We start from the raw sequence: 21,931 nt of genomic DNA on the forward strand, positions 1-21,931 counted from the left end.
TCAGTTGGTTGAATACACGGATTCAAAACCCTTGGATACGGAGGACCGACTGTACTTTTATTCTTCCATAAATGTACAGACTTCATTCTTTTAAAAAACGTTACTGTATTCCTATGTTTGTATATTTAATCAGGTCTCTGTCAATGGGCAAGTAGTTTTATCTTCTGCTACAGACTGCTGCAGTGAACGTCCTTGTAGATGTATCTTTGCTTACTACTGCAAGTACTTCTGCAGTATGAATTCCTAGAAGTGTTATGGTTGAGTCAAGCGCGTGTGCATGTTTTGCCAAATCGCCCTCCAAATGGTTGAACCTGGTGCCCTTTAGAGAAGGGGGCGGGGGTGGAAAAAACTTTGGGCCTCCGAGCAGCAGGTGGCGCTCTGAGCGCCTCTCCGCCGAAGTGGCAAGGCCGCGCCGACCGACTTCCGGTGGCGGCGTTGGCGCAGGCGCAGTACAGCCGACGCGGGAGGCCGACAGAGTGGTGGGGCGCGATGCCGTATGCCAACCAGCCTACCGTGCGGATCACGGAGCTCACCGACGAGAATGTCAAGTTCATCATCGAGAATACGGACCTGGCGTAAGGCTTCTGAGGGAAGAGGCTGGCGGCTCTGGAGAGCCGCGGGCCCCAGCCTAGGTGGGGCGGGGGTCATCTTTCCAGACCAGGGCTTTCGCTTTGGGAACCGTGGGTCGCGGGGAAGGCCTGTCGAGGCTGCGGTGCCCACACGCCGCTTGGTTTTCATTCCTCAGGGTGGCAAATTCTATCCGGAGGGTCTTCATCGCTGAGGTGCCCATAATAGGTAAGCGACCCCCGCCTTGTTGCCAGGGCCACCAGGTCTCCCCCCCAACCCTCCCCATACCTTGGCGCTCCTGCCTCCAGCCTTGGTTTGGGCCGGGGATGGGGGCGCTGAGAGAACAGTAATGCTGCAGACTTGACTGGTCTCTGTGCCCTTGGCCCTGGGCCACTCTGGTCACCTCCCTGGGCTATTTAGTTCCACTCTTCCACGTGCGTTGGTGGAGAGCACGGGTTCAGGAGTCTGTGGACTTGGGTTTGAATACTGTTTTCACTTACAGTCTCTGTGAAATTTGGGCAAGTTATTAAACTGTGTGCTGCAGTTTCCTCTCTAACGTTCGGACACTAATGGTAGTTATCAGGATGATGTCAAGTATTAAGGAGGTAATCTCTGTGCATTGTGTTCAGTGAGTGTCTACTACCGGTAGATGTGAATCTGTTCCGTCAACTGTATTTAGGGAGCATATAAGCACCAGGCAGTGGTGCTAGGCACTGGGAACGCAGAGCTGTAAAGTACAGGGTTCCGGGCCTCCAAAGGCTCACAGTGAAGTTGCAGGAGAAAGATGAATTCACAGACAACCCAAATGCAAGACAGACTTTTGGATCAATTAAGGAGAAGCATAGCTACAGGGCCCTTGGTGCCTAGAACAGGGAGAATCTGTTTCTGCTTTGGTTCCAGCCATTCTGCACTAGGCGTTCTACACGTTTACAGATACACTACAAATATCTTCTGAGTGTCAGCCCAGAGAGTTTGGGTTATAGTTGCTGCATCAAGCGTGCAGACGCCTAAGGAAATAAGCAGGCCAAATGCTTGGTAAAGAAGAGAACGTTATAGTTTTTCCACCATTACCACCCCCAGAGACTTTTTCAACTCAGAGCTTGGAGGGCTGGTCCTCCTTCTCTGTCTGATCACTCCATGTCCCGGGGCCTTAGTTCCATCACGAGTAAAATGAGGGACTTGTGCTTTAGGATGCAGCCCTGACATTCTAAGTGCCACTTTTCCCACAAATAATATTGAGCACCTGCTGCATTCCAGGCCCCAGCTAGGAATACAGAAGTTAAGACATCTGAAGACCCTGCCCCAAGGGATTTTTGAAGCATGAGGTAGAGACAAGACACACAAATATAACACAAGGCAAAATATGACAGGTGTCTTAAGAGAAGTCTGGACAGAGTTCTGGGAGGGAGGAGCTTACAGGGACAGTGTTCGTCTCTGTATCATGGAGGGCAGGCAAGGCTTGGTTTATAGGAGGCTCAGGATTTTCAGGTGCACAGGAGAGGTTAAGGGCATGCCGGTGGGAGGAAAGACGCAGAGGCAGAGAAGCATGGCTCATGGTCCTTATTTGGCTTGGGTTGAGGAAGCAATAGGAAGCATAGGACAAAGCAGGTTGGGGCTAGGTCATGTCTGGTCCTCTTCTGACCTCCGTACCTAGTGTCCCTGCCCCTCATTGGGCAGTTGGGCTGCAGTGCCATTTGATTAATGAATTTAATTGTTTATGTGCAGATGTTTATTTGTGAATGAATGAGTGAATGTGTGTTTAAGTCAGGCGTGTGTGACAGGTACAGTTCTTACCATCCTACTAGCTCATTGCTGGTAGGGATTGGGTTGTATACTTAGTATGCCTCGCTCATTAAAGGATTCTGTAAGCATTAGTTGGTTGAGTGATAATAAAGTATTAACTTGAGTAATCTGAGTAATCTGGTCACTATATCATAAAATGAGATGTGGACCATAAGTCTGTGTTATTTCTGTGAGGTTTGTCTGACTTTCAAGTGCTCTTGGATTTGGTGTTGGCATGAATAGCAGATTTAAGTGCTTCCCACAGAAATAATCAGCTCAAAGAAACACGTTCCCACTCCCGTGGTATTCTCTAATAAGTCAGTGTTTTTTCGGTGGTACAGGGAACTCTCTGCATCAGATCCACCTGAGCAGGGAAGCAGGGTGTGGTGTGTGTGGTTCTTGTTAAAATGCAGCTTCCTGGTCCCCACTCCAGAGCTGTGAAATCAGAGTCTCTGGCAGCCTGGCCAGGCCTCTGCAATTTCATAAGCATTAGATGATTTTTAAATCTGGAGAACCATTGCTCTTAAGTCTTTAGATAAATGTGGTGGCTAAACTGCATGTCTCCTTTTCTGCTTCCTTCATTCTTTAGCAATTGACTGGGTTCAGATTGATGCCAATTCCTCAGTCCTTCACGATGAGTTCATTGCTCACAGGCTTGGTGAGTGCTGAGTTTGGAGAGTTAAAGGGAGGGGGCTGTGCCGGTGTCAGAGGAGAAAGCCTCCTCACTCCCAGGGTGACTTCTGGGTTCTCCTTTTGGCTTGGCCCCTTGGCCTTCTTTAATGTGCTTTTCTGTCTTCCAGGATTAATTCCCCTCACGAGTGACGACATTGTGGACAAGCTGCAGTACTCCCGGGTATGCTGTGTGCTTGGATGGAAGGTCGGGAGTGGGGGGAGGCAGGGAACTTTAGTTCTTACAGGGATTTTTCCCGACATCTTGCTTTCAGCTTTTAGAAAGACAATGTGGAGATGTTGTCTAGAGCCCAAAGCAGGCATTGATTGGTCTTTGGTTCTGATGGACCTCAGATTGATTAGTCTCAAGGGGCATCGGGGAGTCTCATTAGCCAGCCACATAAGAGGGGGCATACTCCTGGATGCCCAATTATTCGGAACGGGTGGGGCTGTTCCTCTTCAGACTCTGCTTTCCAGAGCATCTCTTCCCAGGGACAGGGGCCTAGGGGGCTAAAGGAAGTCGACAGAGGTTAGAGGGTGAGGAGAAGGAGCAGAGGGAGTGAGAGCTGTCCCACCGAGCAGCACCTGAGTGACTGGGGTACTGGTGTCTGCAGGTCTGTGCCTCACCCCGTAAGTTCTGCTAGTTCAACACGGCTCCCTGCCTCTAGGGCCAGGTTTGCACTTCCATGACACGTTAACAGACTTAGAACTAGGGAGAGTGTAGGACAGGATTAGGTTACCTGCATCCTTTCAGCAGAGCTGCATTAGGTAACAGCTTGAGACTATTCCTTCTTGATGGCTGCAGGTGATCCTGAATCAGCCCATTTTCTAATATTCCCGAGGGCATGTCATTTTTATGGTGGCTAATTTGATATATTTTGTAAATTTATATGTGTTTTTTAAAAGAACTGTTCAAGCACACAGCAAAGTGTGGAGCTAATATAACAAATAGGCATGCTCCCACCAAACCGGTTGTCACATTCTAACATTTCACCATTTTGCTCCATGTCTCCAGAGTCTGTTTTTAAGAAATAAAACATCACATATATTGGTGAAGACAGTTGTACAACCAGTTGAAGACCAGTTAGTCAGTATCTTATATAAAGATATGCATCCCCCATGACCTAACAGTTCCTTCCGTTAAATTTGTTTCTAGTATTGCATTTACTGAGCAAAGATGGTATGGATTTTTGGGGGTTTTTTTTTTCTGAAAATCTTCAGAAAAGTGAAAAGTAGAATAAATACTCATTGTGTTTTCACCTGTAATTTCCAGTTGTTGATATTTTGCTATATTTGCTTTGTGTTTCATATAGATGTGATTTTTGCTGAACGATCTGAAAGAACGTTGCAGAAATCATGACATTTCTCCCCCGAGCTACATCAGCATGCATGTCCTAAAAATAAGGATATTTTCCTACATAGCCGCACTTATCATGCCTAGGAAAATTAGCCATGATTTGTACTATCTATCTACAGTCTAAATTCAGATTTTCCTAGTTATCCTCAAAATGTCCTTAACGGTTTTTTTGTTTGGCTGCACCACGCAGCTTGCGGGATCTTAGTTCCCTGACCAGGGATTGAACCCGCGCCCTTGGCAGTGAAAGCGAGGAGTCCTAAGCACTGGACCGCCAGGGAATTCCCCTTAATTGTTTTTTGTTTGTGGGTCTGTCATTTATGCATTGCATTCAGTTGTTATACCTCTTTAGTCTCTTGATCTCTTGAACAGACTCCTCTCTTTTCATTATTTTTTTTTTGAGGTTAAGTACCTTTTCATATTTTTGTCTTCCATTACATTTTGCTTCTTTAATTTCATATTTGTGAGTGATTCAGTCTCAAGGGTCTAGGTTGCCTTCCTGTCTCACCTGTGTATGATTGCAGACTATCCAGGTATGGCCCCTAGATCTTCCTCATTGTCTTGAAAACATCGAAAATAGGTTGGATTTTCGTCACTGGCGTGAGGGGGAGAACAGTTTGCTTGATTACATTCTAGTTAACTCTCGTCTTGCCTGAAGTTAAACGGTAGCAGCTAATCTCTAATACGGGAGTGTTTCAAGAATCAGTTTAAAGAATGGCAAATGTGAGAATTATTGAAGCCAAGTGATGCTTACATTGTGGCAGTCTCTCACACTCTTCTCTGCTTTTGTGAAAAAGTTTCCGTATGAAATTTTTAAAGAAAAGGTCAGTAGTCTGGAATTTAAAATGTACTTTTTTCTATTGTTCCCTGGATTGTTTTATTTTAAATGGCAATTGCATTCCCAGGCTAGTCCACTTAGCTCAGGGGACGCTGAACTATGCAGTGTGAAAGCCTCTTCCTTCTTACCGCCTTGGTTCTCTGAGGAAGAGCGCTCCGGAGCCAGGGTGAGATGTTAGCGTGTCTCCCAGTGGTGGCCTGGCAGCGAGGGGTGGGAAGGACACGTGGACGCCAGCATATAGGCGGTCTCTGAGCTGGGATGCGCCTGCCCTTGAGCAGCCTGAGTGGTGGGCAGATGGACACAGCCCACGAGAGCCTGGAGGCTGTGATCCACCCTCTCCCAGATGAAGAACCTTAAGGAACAGGGTATTAGAAGCGGGGAGCCAAGCCAGGATTCGCCATCTCTCCGCAGACTCACTCCTGCCTCTCTTCCTGCCTCAGGACTGTACGTGTGAAGAGTTCTGCCCCGAGTGCTCGGTGGAGTTCACCCTCGACGTGCGGTGCAACGAAGACCAGACGCGTCACGTCACGTCTCGAGACCTCATCTCCAACAGCCCCCGGGTCATTCCGGTCAGGAACGCCCTCCCTACCCAGGACCTTTGCTCTCCTGGCTCCAAGTGGGCCAGATCGGGGTGGATTCTTATAAGACACCGACTTTCCCTGTGTTACCTTCTGCCTTAACCTAAGCTTGATGCCTAGAAGTGCTAATAATTCTGGACTCTTGCCAGTGTGGGCAGAAGCACTGGTGCTGTGGGCCCTGTCCACTAAGGACCCTTTTAAAGGCCATGGTACTGTTTTGACTGGGGCGGTTGTCACAGAGCCATGAGGTAGGGGTTAGAGGCCAGTAACCAGCACAGACTGGGTCCTAGTGGACACTTCTGCCACCTCCTCCTCAGGTATCCTTTCCTCGGCTCGGCAGGTTGCGGTCTGGAGGTGCCGGAAGGTGGGTGCCAGAAGGGGTGCATGGGGAGATGCGCAGCAGCTAATAAGTGCCTCTGTCTGGGCCCCTACAGGTGACATCCCGGAGCCGAGATAATGACCCCAACGACTACGTGGAGCAGGATGGTAAGGGCCCGAGGGGCGGACACCAGACCCAGGCTCTCGCGCTGCCCGGCCCTTCAGTGGCGCTGCAGGTCGGACTGCGGAGAGCTGTGCCTCTGCTGGCCCTCGACTGACTCACATCTCCCCACAGACATTCTCATCGTCAAGCTGAGAAAGGGCCAGGAGCTGAGGCTTCGAGCCTACGCCAAAAAGGGCTTTGGCAAGGAACACGCCAAGTGGAACCCGACTGCAGGCGTGGCTTTTGAATACGATCCCGACAATGCCCTGAGGCACACGGTGTACCCCAAGCCGGAGGAGTGGTATGTTCCTGCTGGGAGCGAAGGCAGGCAGGGCGGGCGGGTGTGGAAATGGCTCCTGGTGACCGAGATGGGGCAGCCTCACTGTGAGACACAGGTGCCCTCAAAGCGGCAGTAGCAACCTGTGCTGATCTGTGTTTGATCTCAGGCCAAAGAGTGAGTACTCAGAGCTGGACGAGGATGAGTCGCAGGCGCCCTACGACCCCAACGGCAAGCCGGAGAGGTAAGAGCCCGGTCTGGCACTTGAAGGTAATGTGTGTAAGGACGTACAGTTCTGATGCAGCCTCTGAGTTAGGGAGGCCCTTTCCCGCCCATCCCAGTTCCCCTCAGCTGAGGAGGGGCTGGTAACTGCTGCACCCACCGTATGTGCACATCCAGGCAGATTATCATCCCCCTTTGGTCGCTGGGGGAAGGGGGGCCCTCCAGTTATCCAGACTGTTCCTAGTCTGATTTTTCAGCTCCCAAAGAAAGATCAACCTAGGATCAAACCTAGGGCCCCAAAGTGACCAGAGCCTTCTAGTGACGAACATGAAAGTGCTGGAGCAGGTGACATGCTTACTTATCGTTCTCTTACCCCCAGTGTAGAATACATCCATACACAGGTGTTTTGAGATATTGTTCTGAGGTAGCCTTGGCCTCCTCGAGGTCCTGCAAAGTGTCCTGGGACCACTGTTTGTAAGAGGTTGGATGGAGGTCAACCCTGGGGCAAGGTCGAGTTCATGGGGAGAAAGGAGTCAGGACCCAGGAGGGAGGCGGGCCTGTGTCCATAGCTCATGAGAGCCTCATGGAGGGCTCTCACCAGACTCTTGCCTCTCAGGTTTTACTACAACGTGGAGTCCTGTGGCTCTCTGCGCCCTGAAACCATTGTTCTGTCAGCCCTGTCTGGATTAAAGAAGAAGCTGAGTGATTTACAGACCCAGTTAAGCCACGAGATCCAGAGTGACGTCCTGACCATAAACTAGCTGCAGCTCACCTGTTTCAGCAGAACAGCAGTTGAATTTTAGGTCTCTCCTGAGACTCCAGATCTTGGCTCCTGGGGACTGGACAGCTGTTGCTCAAGCTTCCTGGCAAGTCTTCAGTACCAATTAGAAAGGTAGCAGCGGGGAAGGGTAGGTCCATCCCAGCCTTGCGCAGTCACAGATTACCAGGGCCAGCACTGCTGTTGGAGGCAGGACGGTCCCTTCCCAGACATTTAGCGTCCCCGGCCCTGCCTGCTGATGGGCAGTAGTGCTGCCCGGAACATCCCTTCTGCCCTGTATTCAGTGTGCCTCAGGGGGCCACGGCATTCCCCTGTTGAGAACCACTGAGCTGAACTCTCATCTTCTGGGTATTTCAGTTCTTTACTTCAAATCCTTTCTGTTCACAAGTTGGAATGTTCACTGTTGCACCTTAGGCTTCTGTGTTAGCGCTGAATCTAGGACCCTACTCAGGCTCCTGCCAGCCCTTCCAGCCCCTGCCCCGGCCAGTCTATTGGTTCTTCACTCAAATTCCCAAGTGTCCCTAATTTGAGAATCCTGTGAGAGTAGTGTTAGGCCCAGGCTATCCCCCTCTTCCCACCAGTAAGCCTTGTGTTTTGTTCTCTACCCATGAGTTTTGAACATCACCAACAATGGCCAGGCTATTTAATTTGTGGGGGAGGGCAAGGGCCTTCATGGAGGTCTGGCCTTGACCACTTAGCCCTATAGGTAGGAACATACCCAAAGCAGTTCATTAGGCAGCCAGGCAGGAGAAGCCTGGAGAAAACCAGAGATCTAGTACAAAAAGGAAGGGTTATTTATTAACAGTAGTTGTCTTTTAAAGTTTTTATTTCTGGCAATAAAGAGCAAAACGTACGTAATCGCCTTCATGCGTCATCGTGCCACTAACCAAGCCAGCCAGCTCTGCCTCCCCTCCGTGGCCTTTGGGCTCCCTTCTTCAGGCTAGCTTATTCCTCTAGGTGGTCATTCCCTGGGTCAGGGTCAGAGCTGAGCGGGCTGTGGCCACCTCCTGGGCTCCAGTGCTCTGTCGGAGGGGGCCTCTTGCTTTAGCATCCTCCTGCCACGACTTGAATAATGGTTATTTACAAGAAGGTCTGTTCCCTCAAATCAGAACCCTAAAATATTAAAAACAACCCAACACACACGCAACTAAAGGTTTGATGTGAGTAAAAAGATAGCCCTTCTGCACGGTCGTCAGTAAATACCAGCACTAGAAAATCAGTTGCTTTAATTGCATTTCAGCAGGGAGCCTCAGCACCATGTGGAGGAGGAAATGGGGAGGTCTCTGACCGGCTTCTGAGTACTTTGGCTGCCGGAGGGAGGCCAGACAGGGCAGAGGGGCTCCCTCTGTGGGAGCACTGCCCACGCCGGTCACTGAGAGCGGGCAGCAGGGCGCTTCCCCACTCCCCCTCACCGCAGTCCTCCTGTGCGGCCGGCCTGGCCCGAGGGCAGGAAAGAGCCGGGACTGGCTGTCCTCCCTGGGTGAGGTAACCAGCACCCCCCACCCCCAGGGCGTCTCCTCAGCCTGCTAAGCATGAAGGAGTCTGGGCAGAAACCATTTTCAAGCCAGATTTTTCACCTGAGGTGTCAACCAGACGTCACCTCTGCTGAAAACTCCAAGTGCAAGGCTACCAAGTGGCACAGTGTAAGTTCGGATCCTTCCTGTGCCACTCTAGGCCCAGAGGAACTGAGAAGCCACCTGCTGTCTCCGCCCCTGGGCTGCTTGGGAAAAGCCAGCAGCCAGCACGGCAGCCGGGAGTGTGGAGTGTCTCCCTCCTCTGGCCCTGGCAGCTCAGGTCCTGGCAGCAGGAGGGCTGGTACCATGGGGGACAGGGAAACCGCTGCCCTCACATTCAAAACAGCCTTGACTGTGGCCTGGTCGTGGGATTAAAAACTGTGTATGTGGTGGCAGGGAGGGTCAGAGGGGGAATCTTATTAATACAGAATACATCATAAGCCATATATATTAAAATCATTAACAGTATATAGTCCCATGGTAGCTCCAGCCCCTCACACATGCTCAGGTGGCATGGCCAGCCCTTTGCCTTGGTCCAGTCTCACCCTCGGGGGCAAAGAAGGGACCGCTTGCTCCCTTTCCCCAGGCTCTTGGCCCACAGCCCCTCCATGGCATCCGTGGCGCGCCGCAGGCAGCCCCAGCGGTCATCTGTGTGCCAGCCCTGCCGTCACTGGGAAGGGGCCTTGGCCTCGCTGCTGCCCCCCTGGCTGGGCTTTGGCTTTAGCAGGATGAATCTGTTGAGGAGGTCCGTTTCTGAGCTGGCCTGGGCCGTCCCATACCCCTCACCTGTGGACACACAGGCAGGCTGAGGCCTTGGGCCCGGGACAGAAGGCCCCTGCCCAACATGCCTTGTCCTCCACAGAGCCTCCTGGCCGGTGCGGGTGGGGCCCAGCAGTGACTCACCGGCATAGCTGGAGGCCTCAGCGATGTTCTGGGAACCGGTGATGTGGTGCCAGTAGGCACTGCGGGGCAGCATGGTCGTGGGCGTGCAGGGGTATGAGTAATGTTCCGTGCCCTTGTTCAGCAGCTGTGGGGCAGAGAAGGGTCAGTGGCTAAGCCCAGAGCAGCCAGCCCAAGACCCTGCCTGCCTCTCCCGGACACACCAGCTGGAGACAGCTGCCACTCTCCCGGCCCCCGGCCCGCCCGCCAGCCTCCCCCCACCCTGGACCGAGACACGCACTGCCTCACCCTCACGTTCTTCTCCATTTCCAGCAGGACCCTCTTGTGCTGCTCGGCGATGGCCAGGGTGGCACTGTGGACCCGCTGGTAAATCTGTTCCCCATCCTGCGTCTGGAAGGTGTAGAGCCCTTCCCCAGCGTCACACATCCTGGGGACACAAGTAGCGCCGAGAGCCAGGTGGTGGGTATGACCCCATGTGTGTGCACATGCAGTCAGGCTCTCGTCTGGGAACGGGCAGGGCTGTCATCTGAGGGTCCGACCACCCAGCTCAAACACGCTGAGCATTTTCTGTGTGTCAGGTGGGGGTCTATATGCTTTACAAGGATTAATCCATTCCGTTTTCCCCACCACCCCACTCTGGTCTGTGTGCTACTACAGTTTCCTCGTTACTATAATTTTTCTCAAGCCATTTTACAGATGAGGAAACTGAGGCATTCAGAAGGTAACGACGAAAGTTACACAGTGGATTATACAGAACTTGAGTCTAGGCAAGCTATACCCAGTCCTTACCGTAACCCAGTCTATGAGGTTAGGTACTTTTATTATCCCCTATTTGACAGAGGAGGAAACTGAGACTCGGGTCCACAATCACAGAGCTAGTCAATGCCAGTGCCAGCATCTGATCAGAGCCTGAGCAGTCTGACTTGGTAAACAGCTTCACTTGACCTACCTGCTGTGAGTCTCAATTTCTTCATCTGTAAAATGGGTTCCCCGTCAGCATGCTGTGCTGATAAATAACTTAAGCTTCCAGCACAGTGCCCGACACAGTGAATGGCAGCTACCATCATGACCGCGGTGGGACGGCGGGGAGGCGAGTGGGTCCTACCGGCCAGCCTCGAAGGTAAAGCGTGTGGTATCCCGGCCATAGCGGCGCAGGGAGCAGAGGGGCCACGAGACGAGCTTCACGCGGGGGTTGTGTATGTCCCAGAGGTAGATGTTCTCGTGGGTGATCTGCAGCTTGCACTCGCCATACACATCCAGGTTGGGGCAGGGCAGCAGGAAGACGTTGAAGCGATCTGGATGGGAGTGGACAAGTGGGCCTGGAGCTTTGTGGGGGGCCTGGGGGGGGTCTCCCTCTCACCCCCACCCTGTGCCTGCGCCAGGCCTCACCTGTCTGCTCGCACTGCACTCCTGGGGCCAGGAGGTCCGGCTCTCCCAGACTGATGTCGTTGAGCCTCGACCCCAGGCACTCCACAGAGAGAGTCTTGTACCACTCCTCTGCCTCCAGCTCTGGAGAAGATAGTCCCTCTTCGTGCCGCCAGCTCAGGGGCCCACAGCAACCCACCCCATGTGCTTCAGTCGGAGTTACCCCACCCCGCCAGGCAGAGAGGGCAAGGCCAGTGGGTTCTGCGTGCCTGCCCCACCTCATCCTGGGGCTGCTCCCTCAAAGGTGCCCTCCACCCACACATCATACCCAGGCAGTGGACCTTGACCAGCCCACAGCCTGCAGCCGCATCCCCTCACCTGAGTCACAGGTGAAGGTACGTGCCGAGTCGTCGGTGAATATGATGGCCACTGCCTGTCTCTTGGTCTCCTTGGGGAGCCGTGTGACACACTTGACGTTGCTGATCTCTGTCACCTGGAACAGCATCCACAAGGTACTCGGCCAGGTTGAAGCACCTCCCTCTGCATCCCCCACGGCTCTGCCACCCCCAGGAGGGTCCTCTTGGCCCTCAGGACTCTGAACAAATCCTCGCTGCTTACAGGTTGGGAGAGCTAGGGCCCGGGCCCCCTAACCTTGGGGCAGCCTCGGAGGCACACTGACTTCTCATCTGGATACTTCTCCAGCCGCTGGGGCCCCTTGCTGGAGGATTTCCGGAACACCAGCCAGCACCTCCGGTAGATCTGTGGGACAAGATGGCAGGGGGATCAGACCCCGGACCACCCCCAAGGCAGCCGGTGACCCTGGAGTTACCCCTGCCTACCACAGCGGGCAGTGCCGCACAGCCTTCCAGGGAGCTCAGGCCCAAGAGATCTGGGGACAGCTGACACCAGCATGACACCCTGCCCTGGGGAAGAGGACCCTCCCCGAATTGAAAAGTCAGTCGTTTCTTGGCTGGCTCTGAAAGGCTGTCCCATAAAGGGTGCTCCTGAGTTACTGTTTACTGAGCTCAGCTCTGGGTGTAACGTAAGTAGCCAACATTTATGGAGTGCTTCCTATTTGTACTTTTTGTTATTAGCACTCTTCACATTTAATCTCAGGGTCACTCTTGAGGTCGCTTCTATTATCATCTCCACTTTATTAGACAGGGAATGAGGCACCCCAAAATTGAGTAACAGCTAATGAATGGTAGAGCTGGTATTTAAAACAGGCTGCCTAGAACCAGGGCTGTCCTGGGAGCCCGCTGTGCTAAGGTTCTGCCCAGGGCCCCAGGAGCACCCGCCACGACAGAGGCAGTGCTGCGGGGACAGGGATTAGGCCCTTGCCCGGTCCCAGCCTGCAAAGCACCGTGGCCCTTGTTCTTAGAGCCGGGGGAGGGCTCTTGATGTGGGTAACACCCCCTCTTGTCTCTAGGACCTTTCACTAACCCTCTCTTCTCATTCTCTGACCAACCCTGGAGTGTAGGGAATCAGGGTTAGTTCCCTGTTCCAGCTGGGAAACCAGAGGCTCTCAGAGATCAAGGGGCAGAGCCAAGAAACTGGGGTTATCCCAGAGCACGGTGCCTTCCCGGGCAAGGTTCCCTCCTTGTCCCAACCACTGCCCATACCTAAATCCACCCCAATTCTCTGTAGCTTCACGGACTCCATCCAAGAGGCAAGAGCCAGGGAGCAGGAAGCCAACCACTCTCCGGGGCTAAGGGGCAAGCTGGCTTGTCAGACAACCCCCCACAAAGGGGTGGCCCTAGCCACCTGCCTGGGCTGCTGACTCTTCCTCCCATGACCCCCTCCCTCCCACCTTAGGCTCTCTTCCAGCCCAAAGTCTGGCTGGGATGTACCTCCTCTTTCAGCAAGCACTCCAGAAGCCTGGCAGAGCCATTCCCCGGGAATCTCCAGTGCTCCTCTCACTGGCAAACAGTGGGGAGACTGAGGGGCCCAGAGCAGAGGAGGCGAAGGGGCCTCTGGGCCACAGGCTCAAGCCCCCTCCCCTTCTCTGCCCTGCTGTGTGGGTACCAGGTCCTCGGCAGGCAGGATCCTGGGGTGCGGTGGGCTCAGGCACTCCCCATCCCAAGAAGCTACTCACAACCAGGCTATTTCTGGCCCCTGAGACTAGGAGACATGTCTGTCCCTGCCCCCATGACCCTGGCTCAGCCCCTGGTCTATCCACCTAAACCCCAGCAGGCCTCAGCTCTCAGCTGGGGAGCTCCTTTAGGGCAGAGACTATATTTTATTCTCAGAATCCTCACATCCCAGTCGCTTCGTTAACAGACCTCTGCTGAACAAGTGAATGATAATATGAAGGGACCGTGAATGAATGGATGGATTGATGGATGAATGCAGGAATGCTGCCGACCCAGATATGCCCTGCCAGGATGGGCTCCATGCTGTCTGCAGAGGCAGGGGCAGAAGTCCTGGGGGCCTGAGCACTCCGGTTGCCTGGTTACAGGACACAGACACACACAGACACACACACACAGACACACACACACACACACACACACACACACACACACACACACACACACACACACACACACACACACACACACACACACACACACACACACACACACACACACACACACACACACACACACACACACACACACACACACACACACGGAGCCACTGCGCTCAAGAGCCCTCCTTCCCCACTTCTCATAGGTCTTTGATCAGCGCTTCAGAAACACTCTGCCAGAGCTCTGCCTTGGGAGGAAAGCCCTGGCAGGTAGGACGATCTGCTCCTGATCTCTTCCACCCCTTACCGCCTCGCCTCTGTGGGCTGAGGCAAGAATGGCTGCCCCGGGACAAGAGCAGCTGGGTGGCCGCAGCCCCTCACAGCAGGTCTGCAGGGGGAAGCCGGGTTCCCTGAGTGCGAGCGATTCCAGACCAGGCCTGGCCACGCCCCAGCCCCTAAACCGTCCCCCTGACTGTGCCCACCATGGGTTCCCAGGCCTGCCCCTGGAACAGGCCTGGTTCTGAGCCCAAGCGGCCACCCCAAGTGGCTTGCCTTCCTGGGAAGCTCTGCTCTGGACAGGGTCGCAGCCCAGCTGGCCCCTGGGGACCTGACAGGTCTGGGCCCTCAGGAACAAGTCACCACACTAGAACCTGGGCCCCCACCGCCTTGCCTCCCCACCTCAGCCTTAGTTCTTCTCCTTGTTCTGTGCGCAAAGTGGGCTCCATCCTTCTCTCAGGGCAAGAACAAGGTGGCCGATGGCCACCACGGCCCAGGTTGGGATACAGTCCCAATCCAGTTAAGACCCCAAACATGCCCACCAGCTAAGCGGCCGCCTCCTGCCGGGACAGAAGAGCCTCCCGCAGGGGCCCTGGGGGTTGAGGGCACAGGAGGGGAAGGAGGTGCAGGAACCGCCCTGCTCCAAGGCCAGTCCTGCTCTGTCTGGTTCGCAGGCAGGGAAGCTGAGTATCAGAGCCCGGCTCCTCCCCCACCCCACTCAGCTGAGCCAGGAAGCCTTGAGCGGTCGGATCCCCCCACCCCATCAAGGCCATGGGGGAGGGGGGAACGGAAGGGCAGGGGACCCAGGTAAAACACAAGACTTGGGCCACCTCAGTCGCCAGGGTTTTCTTTCTACTGGGGAGACCCCTCACTGGAGGAGGGAGGAGGGTCTGGGAATAAAGCCCGCTCGGGACAATCTCACCAAGATTATTAAATTGGTCCCCGGGGCCCCTGCTCATGCCTTTTGGGCGGTTTCCAGCAGTACGGGGTGGGAGAGGGTGCACACCCAGCAGAGGTGTGTCTGAGGCCTCATCTCCACAGGCCCTCCAAGCCCCCAGCCACCTCCAACACCTGGGAGGAAAGCAGCCTGTCCCAGTGCCACGGGCCATCCAGCCCAGCCAGGTTCTCTCTCATAAACCACGTAAACACCGGCTTCTGCACCCCTCCCACCACTGCCCTCCCCCCAGCAACCAACCACTCTCCTTCTCAAATGCTTTTTTTAACTGGAAAAGCAACCACCAAAGATAAATAAATAAACGCCCGTACACAGAAAGCAATGGGAAGCAGGGGAGATGAGGTACTTAAAAGCAAAGAGGCCAGGAGAGGGGAGGAAGGAAACGAGGAGGTGATGGCAAGGGGAAGTGAGAAGCTGGTCTCAGCTCGGACACAGCCCGGCATTTCCAGCCGCTGCCCTGGCGACAACTTCAACAATAGCAGGGGAGCCGCCTGCCCATCGGCTGCCACCGCTGGCCCAGCCGCTGGGATGCCAGCCAGCCAGCCCGGCTGGGGCGGGAGCTGCAGCAGGCAGAGCCGGGCCCAGGCACATGCTGGGCAGCCCGCTGGCCAGAAGCCTCGAGACCAGCAATGCACGATGCCGGGCCACAGGCGGGCAGCCGCACACCCCGGACACGCCACCAGGCGCCAGCCCAAGTTCCTTGGCAGGGCCCCCTGGAGGTGGCTCACCCCGAGCTTCCTGCTCTTCATCTTCACGTAGCCCTGCTTGACGATGTCGTTGAAATTGGTCGCCATGGTTTCTCCACCGTCTTTGAGGCTCTGGCCGGCCCAGGCGAGGGGAGGGATGCCCAGGTGGCCTCGGTTTCCCGGCTCCTCCGATCACCTGTTCGAGATACTCCGTCGGGGCTGCCTCAGCATTGTTCTAGCAGCTCTTTCGCCCGGAGCCTGCTGGAAGTAAAACTGACAGGGAGATTACACAGTGACATCTTTCTCTTCCCCTGGCTGTCTCGCTCTTTCTTCCTTCCTCTTCCCACACTCCTCCCTCCCTTCCTCCCTCAGCCCGCCCTTCTTCCTTCCCTTCCCTCCCCACCCCAGGACGACAGAACCATTCAGGAAAACCGAGGTGGAGGCTGCTACGAGGAAAATGGTCCAGCCCAGTCCCCTCCCTCACGGCTGGGGCTGGCGGTTAACCCCTTCCTGGGAGGACTGGCTCCGGCTCCTGCTGTGGAGGTGCGGGCAGAGGAAAGGAGGTGGCCCCGAGCTGCTGTCGGGCCCTATCTCCTGCTACAACTTAGGGGTAGACTTAGAGCAGGCCCCCCTCCTGTGCACAGGAGGCTCCACGCGGGAAAGCCTTCCCAGAGATGGGGCTCTTGGGAGATGGCACAGATTCTGGGACCCATGCTCCCCGAGGTTAGACAACTTCCCTTGTCAGTCTCAGCAGACCCCCCAATCCCTCTGCCCTACCCCGTTCTATACCTGGTTCTCCTCAGCTCCAGGCAAGAGGCTGAGAATCGTCACCTCAAGCCCACTCAGGCCCTGCTCTCTGCCCCTGGAACTCTTCAGCAGCTCGTCTGGGTGCTGCTTCCTGGGTGGGAGGGCAGAGTCCAGTGGGGCGGGCTCTCAGATAAGCCTGAGGAATGTGCTGGGCAGGCTGGAGGTGGCCACTGTGGAAGCAGTCACCTCGCCCTGGCGCTGGGAAGGTCAGGCTGGTCTGTGAGGGCACTGGGTCTGGCCAGGACTTGCGGTGCTCCACATCCTGAGCACAGGCAGGAGTTAATTACATGGAGAACTAGCAATCACCTGGGCTTGGGGCAGAGGACAAAGCTGGACCACACTGAGGGGCACCCAGGGGCAGCCAACATGCATCGGGAAAAGGGGTGCCGTCAGGGGCTCTCAGAATCAGGCAGATTACCAGATAACGAAGACTCAGACTTAGGGGGAGGTATCTCAGGGATGACCCAGTCCAACATCCATTCTACATCATTTTACAGTTGGGGAAAAGAAAGCTGCCCAGAGGGGATAAGCAGCACGGCCAAGGTCACACAGCAAGCCCATGGTTCAGCCAGGGACAAATAAGTTCCAGAGTGGGAGATGGAGGCAGGCCTGCGGGTGGAATGCCCTGCCACATGGTTCTGGCGGCCTGCCACCACCTAAGCCTTCTCTGCCATCCAGGCTCAGAGGCAGGGCTGCGCCAGCAACATGGCCCCCCGTGTCTCCAGGATTGCTGGGTGGGAACGGAGCAGTATTTCTGGGGTCAGCTGGGCATCTGTGCTGCCAGGACAGGGCCCTGGGGCAAGCATCCTGCTGGAGCTGCCAGCAGCTTGGCATTAATTAATCTTCTGGAGGCCTGTCGAGTCCCTAACAAGGAATAGATGTGACTACCCCAGTGAGCACACGAAAACAGGCAGAGGGACAGACGGTAGTGCTCCCTATGCCCCTTGTACCCCAAGAGCCTCTTCAGCACCCCTCAGTGGCCTCCCTGCCCATCCACTCGCTCTCTCCCAGCTCCCTGGGGGCCAAGACCCTTCCACACCCAAGTGGTCTGCTTTCCTCCTAAGGTCTAGCGTGGGGTGCCCTCCCTAGTACTGACCCCCAACATCCTTGCCATACCTGGGTGCTGGCACTCAAAGAAGAGTAAGTTTTCCCAGCTCTGCCTCTCCCAGCTGGGGCTGCCTTGTCCCCACAGCGAGGACCAGCTCCGTAAAAGTCCCCTCCAAGGTTCCAGCTGGCTGGCTGCTGGCTGAGGGGCCACAGCGTGGAAGGCCCCTTTCAGAACACACCTACAGCGAGGCCCCTGGGTTCCTCCAAGGCAGCCATAGACGTGGCCCAGCCAGGAACATGAATCGAACTGGCAGGTGGTCCCGCGTAAGCCATTTAACTCCTCGGCGCCTCAATTTCCCCATCAGTTAAAAAAAAAAATGAGGATAAATCCACCTATTTTAAATGAGGAAATGAATCTATGAGGCACCTGCCTGCCCACGTTGGACCCAGCGCTTCTGCCTTGAAAACCCCAAGGGCTGTTTTTATTGCGAGAGCTGCTGCCCAGCCGAGGGCTGTGAAAGCACCCTAACTCAGCCTTTCACCTGCCCAGTGCAGGCCTGCTCCTTCCTGGCTCCACCAGTTACCTTCTCAGCAGCACCCCTTGAGTGACTGCCATCACCAAGCTCTCAGGAGCACCTGTGCCATGTCTGTCCACAGTCCCACACCCCATGCCCTAGCAATAAACCCACAGAGACAAACCACTGGGAAGAGCAACCTTCCAGGGGAAGCCTGGGTGTCAAAGGGCCTGGCAGCCCACACTGGCCTGGAGTCACAGGTGGTGCTGACCTTACTCAGTCCCTAATGAATATGCAAGAGCAAGACCCACGCTGGGGCCCAAAGTGGTAGAGCAAAGGGGAGCTGGGGAGGAGGGAGAGAGGGGGAAGAGCCAATAGGTAGACTCACAAATTTGATGGGCAATGGGGACAAGGTGAGAGGGGGCACCCAGAGCCAACCCATGCCCCAAAGGGACTGCACTGTGTTAAGCAACAGAAATGGCCCCCAGGCTGAGCCTGTGCGGACCCAATGCGGCATCAAGGGACGGAGAGCAGCTGAGCTCAGCAGGCCAGGAACTGGGAAGGCAGCCCCCACCCTGCTGCACCTGGGGCCACTTTCCCCATCACTCCTGAACAACCACCAGCTCTGCCTCTCACGAGCCTAGAGCAGGGGAAAAGGCCCTGATAACTGGAGAGGGCCTGTGGTCTCAGGTGTGCAAGGTTGGCTCTGAGCACCCAGAGGGGCTACGCAGGACGCCCAGCAGCCCCCTCAGCACTGCGGTAGGGAGCAGGGACCCCCGTTCCTCCTCCCAACCTGGCATCGAAGCAGCTGCTCAACCAGAGATCGTCCCCGCCCTGGACCAGGCCACCGCTGGCTCCTCCAGAAAGAGGAGGAGCCCCCCTCTCCCAGGAAGGGCAGGTGTCCTGTGCGGAGGGGGCATGAGACTCCCTGGTGCCCAGCAGAGGGGTGGGGAGCGGCCCCCTGCTCACCTGCCCCATGTGGCAGCCGTCTAAGCACCCCTCCCTGCACCTCGATTCTGCCTGGAGGCTTTGGCTCCAGAACAAACGCTACCCGCTGCTGTTGGCAACCAATGACTGAGCAGGAGCGGCTGCCTGCCTGGCTGGGCCTCCCCACCCCATGACAGATCGGATCTTATCAGGGCTTCAGGGACAGCCCTACCTGGACACTTGGACACCGTCTCACCGACGGCTCGCTGTCTCCACCCCCCGCAAAGATCCCATTGGCGGGATTCTCTCTGGCGTGAGGGTCATTTCCCATCACCTGCCTGGTCTTCTCTACCCCTGTGTGATTATTATCAGGGGCCAGGAGGAGGTCATCCCCTCCCCAGACGGCCCCACCCCTGACCTCCACCTATGCAAATCCCCACAAGCAACCACCACCTGAAACACTGCAGGTCCCAAGATGGGTGGCAAAGACAGATCAAAAACCAACGGGGTGGGGGTTCACTGGTGGCGCAGTGGTTAAGAATCCGCCTGCCAATGCTGGGGACACGGGTTCGAGCCCTGGTCCAGGAAGATCACACATGCTGTGGAGCAAATAAGCCCATGAGCCACAATTACTAAGCCTGCACTCTAGAGCCCACGAGCCACAACTACTGAAGCCCACGCGCCTAGAGCCCGTGCTCCACAACAAGAGAAGCCACCGCAATGAGAAGCCCGCGCACCGCAACGAAGAGTAGCCCCCGCTCGCCGCAACTAGAGAAAGCCGCACACAGCAACGAAGACCCAATGCACCCAAAAATAAATAATGAATTAATTATTAAAAAAAAAAACGAACTGGGCAGAGAAGACTGGCGGGAGGAGAGGACATCTGAACAGCCCTCCAGTTAGGAAAGTGGTGCTGTGTCTCCACACCACTGCCACTCCGCTCTCTCCAGGTTGCCTGCCCACCCGTCCAGCCTCATCTCCCCCGGGGCTGGCCTTCTTTCTGTTCTTCAACATGCCTAACTCCTACGCACGCAGGATCACCGCACTTGCTGTTCCCTGCCTAAAACTCTATTCCCTCAGATGGTCCAAGGTTCATTCTACTGCATCATTCAGGTCTCAGCTCAAAGACCGTCACTTCAGAGAGGTCTTCACAGACCATGCTGGCCAAAGGAGCTCCCCAATCAGCCTCTATCGCAACACCCAGTTTCACTGTCCCCCTATATCACTATAGGGTTTGCCTCTTCATCTGCTGATTTGCTACTCGGCCACTCTCTGTCTCCTACAGCGCCCTAGAACGTCAGCTTCCTGATGGCTAGCCTGTGTCTGTCTAGTTAATGGCTCCATCCCAGCACCTAGAATGGTGCCTAGTGTGGCGTAGGTGCTCGGTATTTGGGGACTGAAAACATAATTATTTCCAGGACTTGTTCTCCTCATCCTTTCTCCCACCACCATCAATATCCACCTGGTCAGACCCAGCTCAACTTCCAGAGACGTGTGAGCAGCAGTGGGTTCCCACCTCCCTGGGCCCCAGACCCACGGTTTGGTTCAAAGCTGATCCGGGGAGGAGACAGCACTGCTGACACTGTGTCCAGGCCTGGCCAGGTGGCCCCACCTTGGCCTCGGTTGTTGGATGAGGTCATGCCCAGCTCTGCTGCCCTGCCTGAGAGGGAAGAGCTAGAAGTAGCCAGTGCCCAGGCTCAGAGGGGCAGGCAACTGGGCGGGAGGGGACACAGCTCCTGAGACCCATCCCAGGTGGGGAACAGGAATGGCCTGCACTGGAGCCACATCCCCTAAAAGGGGCAAGAAAGGAATGTGCACTAAATAAATAAGCCCAGCCTCGAACTGCTGCTGTGAACCCTGCCAGGCTTGTCACTGTCCTTGACTCTCAGCCCCCTACACCTGAAACGCTCCATCCAAGTCTCCTGGCAACTGCCACGCACCCACGGCTGGGGACAGGGAGACTGCACAGAGGCCCTGCTCTGCCCACATCACCCAGGTGCCCAGGCTCCGCTCGTACACCTCTGCAGTGACAGAAAGCATTTAACTGGAAGCAGGGCTTTGGGTGTCCTGGGAGAGAAAGTGGACAGGACCCCAGGACCAGGGAAGAAGAATCAAGGAAAGGAGGCAGCTGGCTCCTCCTTTAAGTTGTAGGGTAGGAGCCATTTGCAGGTAGGGTGGGCAGTACGGGGGCAGATGGAGAAAGTGTTGGAATTTGGGGGTGGGGTTTGAGAGAGCAAGAGGCCATGGGAGCAGGAAGGGTGGGAGGAGGATGGGGGCTGTGATGCGCTGGGTTATGCCCCTTCGGGATGGCAGGCCCAGGGCCAGGGAGTACAGGGACCTGGGCTCCTCCGATGAGTGAGTGTGGGGTAGGCGTGAGGTCAGGCCCCGACCTGGGCTCCCCTGGAGAGGAGAGCTGGGGGTAGGTGGAGCTCAGGGGGTAGTTTTCAGGGGCCGGGCTGGCTTTTGGAGGTGGACCCCTGAGGCCCCCCACAGGGTAGGAAGGTCCCACGGGCTTGGAGAGTTCTCAGGCTGGAGTAGCCGAGGGTCTCGAGAGTTCCGGCGCGGCCTAAGGTCCCTCCCCTCCTCGCGCCCCCCTAGTTACCTGGGCGCCGCGGCCCCTGCTGGGGGCGCTGGCTCGGCGGGCGGCGGGCCAGACTCATGCCCGCGTCACGGCGCGGCCGACGGGGGCGGCGGGCCGGCGGGGCGGCGGCGGCAGCGGCGGCGGCGCCCGGCGCCGGGTGGGGACTGCGAGGGAGGTGCAGCCGCCCAGCTCGGTTCGGGCTGGGACTCGGCGGCGCTGCCCTGCAGCCCGGCTCCAGCCACTCCGCCCCTCCCCGCCCCGCCCCGCCCCTACGGCGCGGCACTCCCACCCTGGGCGGCCCGCCCCCGCCGTATTCCTCCGAGCCGAGGGACAAGCGCTTCC

The 21,931-nt window shown here is 56.0% G+C and overlaps 2 protein-coding genes across 7 annotated transcripts in view; one reads left to right on the forward strand and one right to left on the reverse strand.

The window, feature by feature from the left end:
• POLR2C (RNA polymerase II subunit C) lies at positions 1-8,399 on the forward strand. The gene is made up of 9 exons (XM_060130766.1): positions 1-575; positions 746-795; positions 2,939-3,007; positions 3,150-3,202; positions 5,651-5,779; positions 6,223-6,274; positions 6,402-6,570; positions 6,716-6,790; positions 7,385-8,399. The coding sequence occupies exons 1-9, from the start codon at positions 490-492 to the stop codon at positions 7,527-7,529; spliced, it is 828 nt and encodes a 275-aa protein (XP_059986749.1). The 5' UTR covers positions 1-489; the 3' UTR covers positions 7,530-8,399.
• The window catches only part of DOK4 (docking protein 4), a 24,402-nt gene continuing 10,825 nt past the window's right edge, over positions 8,355-21,931 (reverse strand). Inside the window, exons 4-12 of one of the 6 annotated variants that reach the window (XM_060130761.1) lie at positions 16,502-16,610; positions 15,755-15,985; positions 11,977-12,084; positions 11,704-11,818; positions 11,350-11,469; positions 11,066-11,255; positions 10,249-10,387; positions 9,964-10,087; positions 8,355-8,610 (exon numbers count right to left, since the gene is read on the reverse strand). In XM_060130761.1, coding sequence (XP_059986744.1) covers positions 8,591-8,610; positions 9,964-10,087; positions 10,249-10,387; positions 11,066-11,255; positions 11,350-11,469; positions 11,704-11,818; positions 11,977-12,084; positions 15,755-15,820 — 882 coding nt within the window. In that variant the 5' untranslated portion in view covers positions 15,821-15,985; positions 16,502-16,610 and the 3' untranslated portion in view covers positions 8,355-8,590. Of the gene's footprint in view, positions 10,088-10,248; positions 10,388-11,065; positions 11,256-11,349; positions 11,470-11,703; positions 11,819-11,976; positions 12,085-15,754; positions 15,986-16,501; positions 16,611-21,610; positions 21,716-21,931 lie in introns of those variants that run through there. The other 5 variants (XM_060130762.1, XM_060130760.1, XM_060130758.1 and 2 more) reach the window with 5 other exon arrangements.

This window comes from Lagenorhynchus albirostris, chromosome 19 (genome assembly GCF_949774975.1).
Source record: "Lagenorhynchus albirostris chromosome 19, mLagAlb1.1, whole genome shotgun sequence".
Classification (NCBI taxonomy): Eukaryota; Metazoa; Chordata; class Mammalia; order Artiodactyla; family Delphinidae; genus Lagenorhynchus; species Lagenorhynchus albirostris.

What these genes read in the sequence shown, in the direction of transcription:
- POLR2C (XM_060130766.1), top strand. Translation starts at nt 490, where the DNA reads ATGCCGTATGCCAACCAGCCTACCGTGCGGATCACGGAGCTCACCGAC. An exon ending in GTTCATTGCTCACAGGCTTG is followed by an intron (nt 3,008 to 3,149) that starts GTGAGTGCTGAG and finishes TCTGTCTTCCAG; the next exon opens with GATTAATTCCCCTCACGAGT. An exon ending in ACAAGCTGCAGTACTCCCGG is followed by an intron (nt 3,203 to 5,650) that starts GTATGCTGTGTG and finishes TTCCTGCCTCAG; the next exon opens with GACTGTACGTGTGAAGAGTT.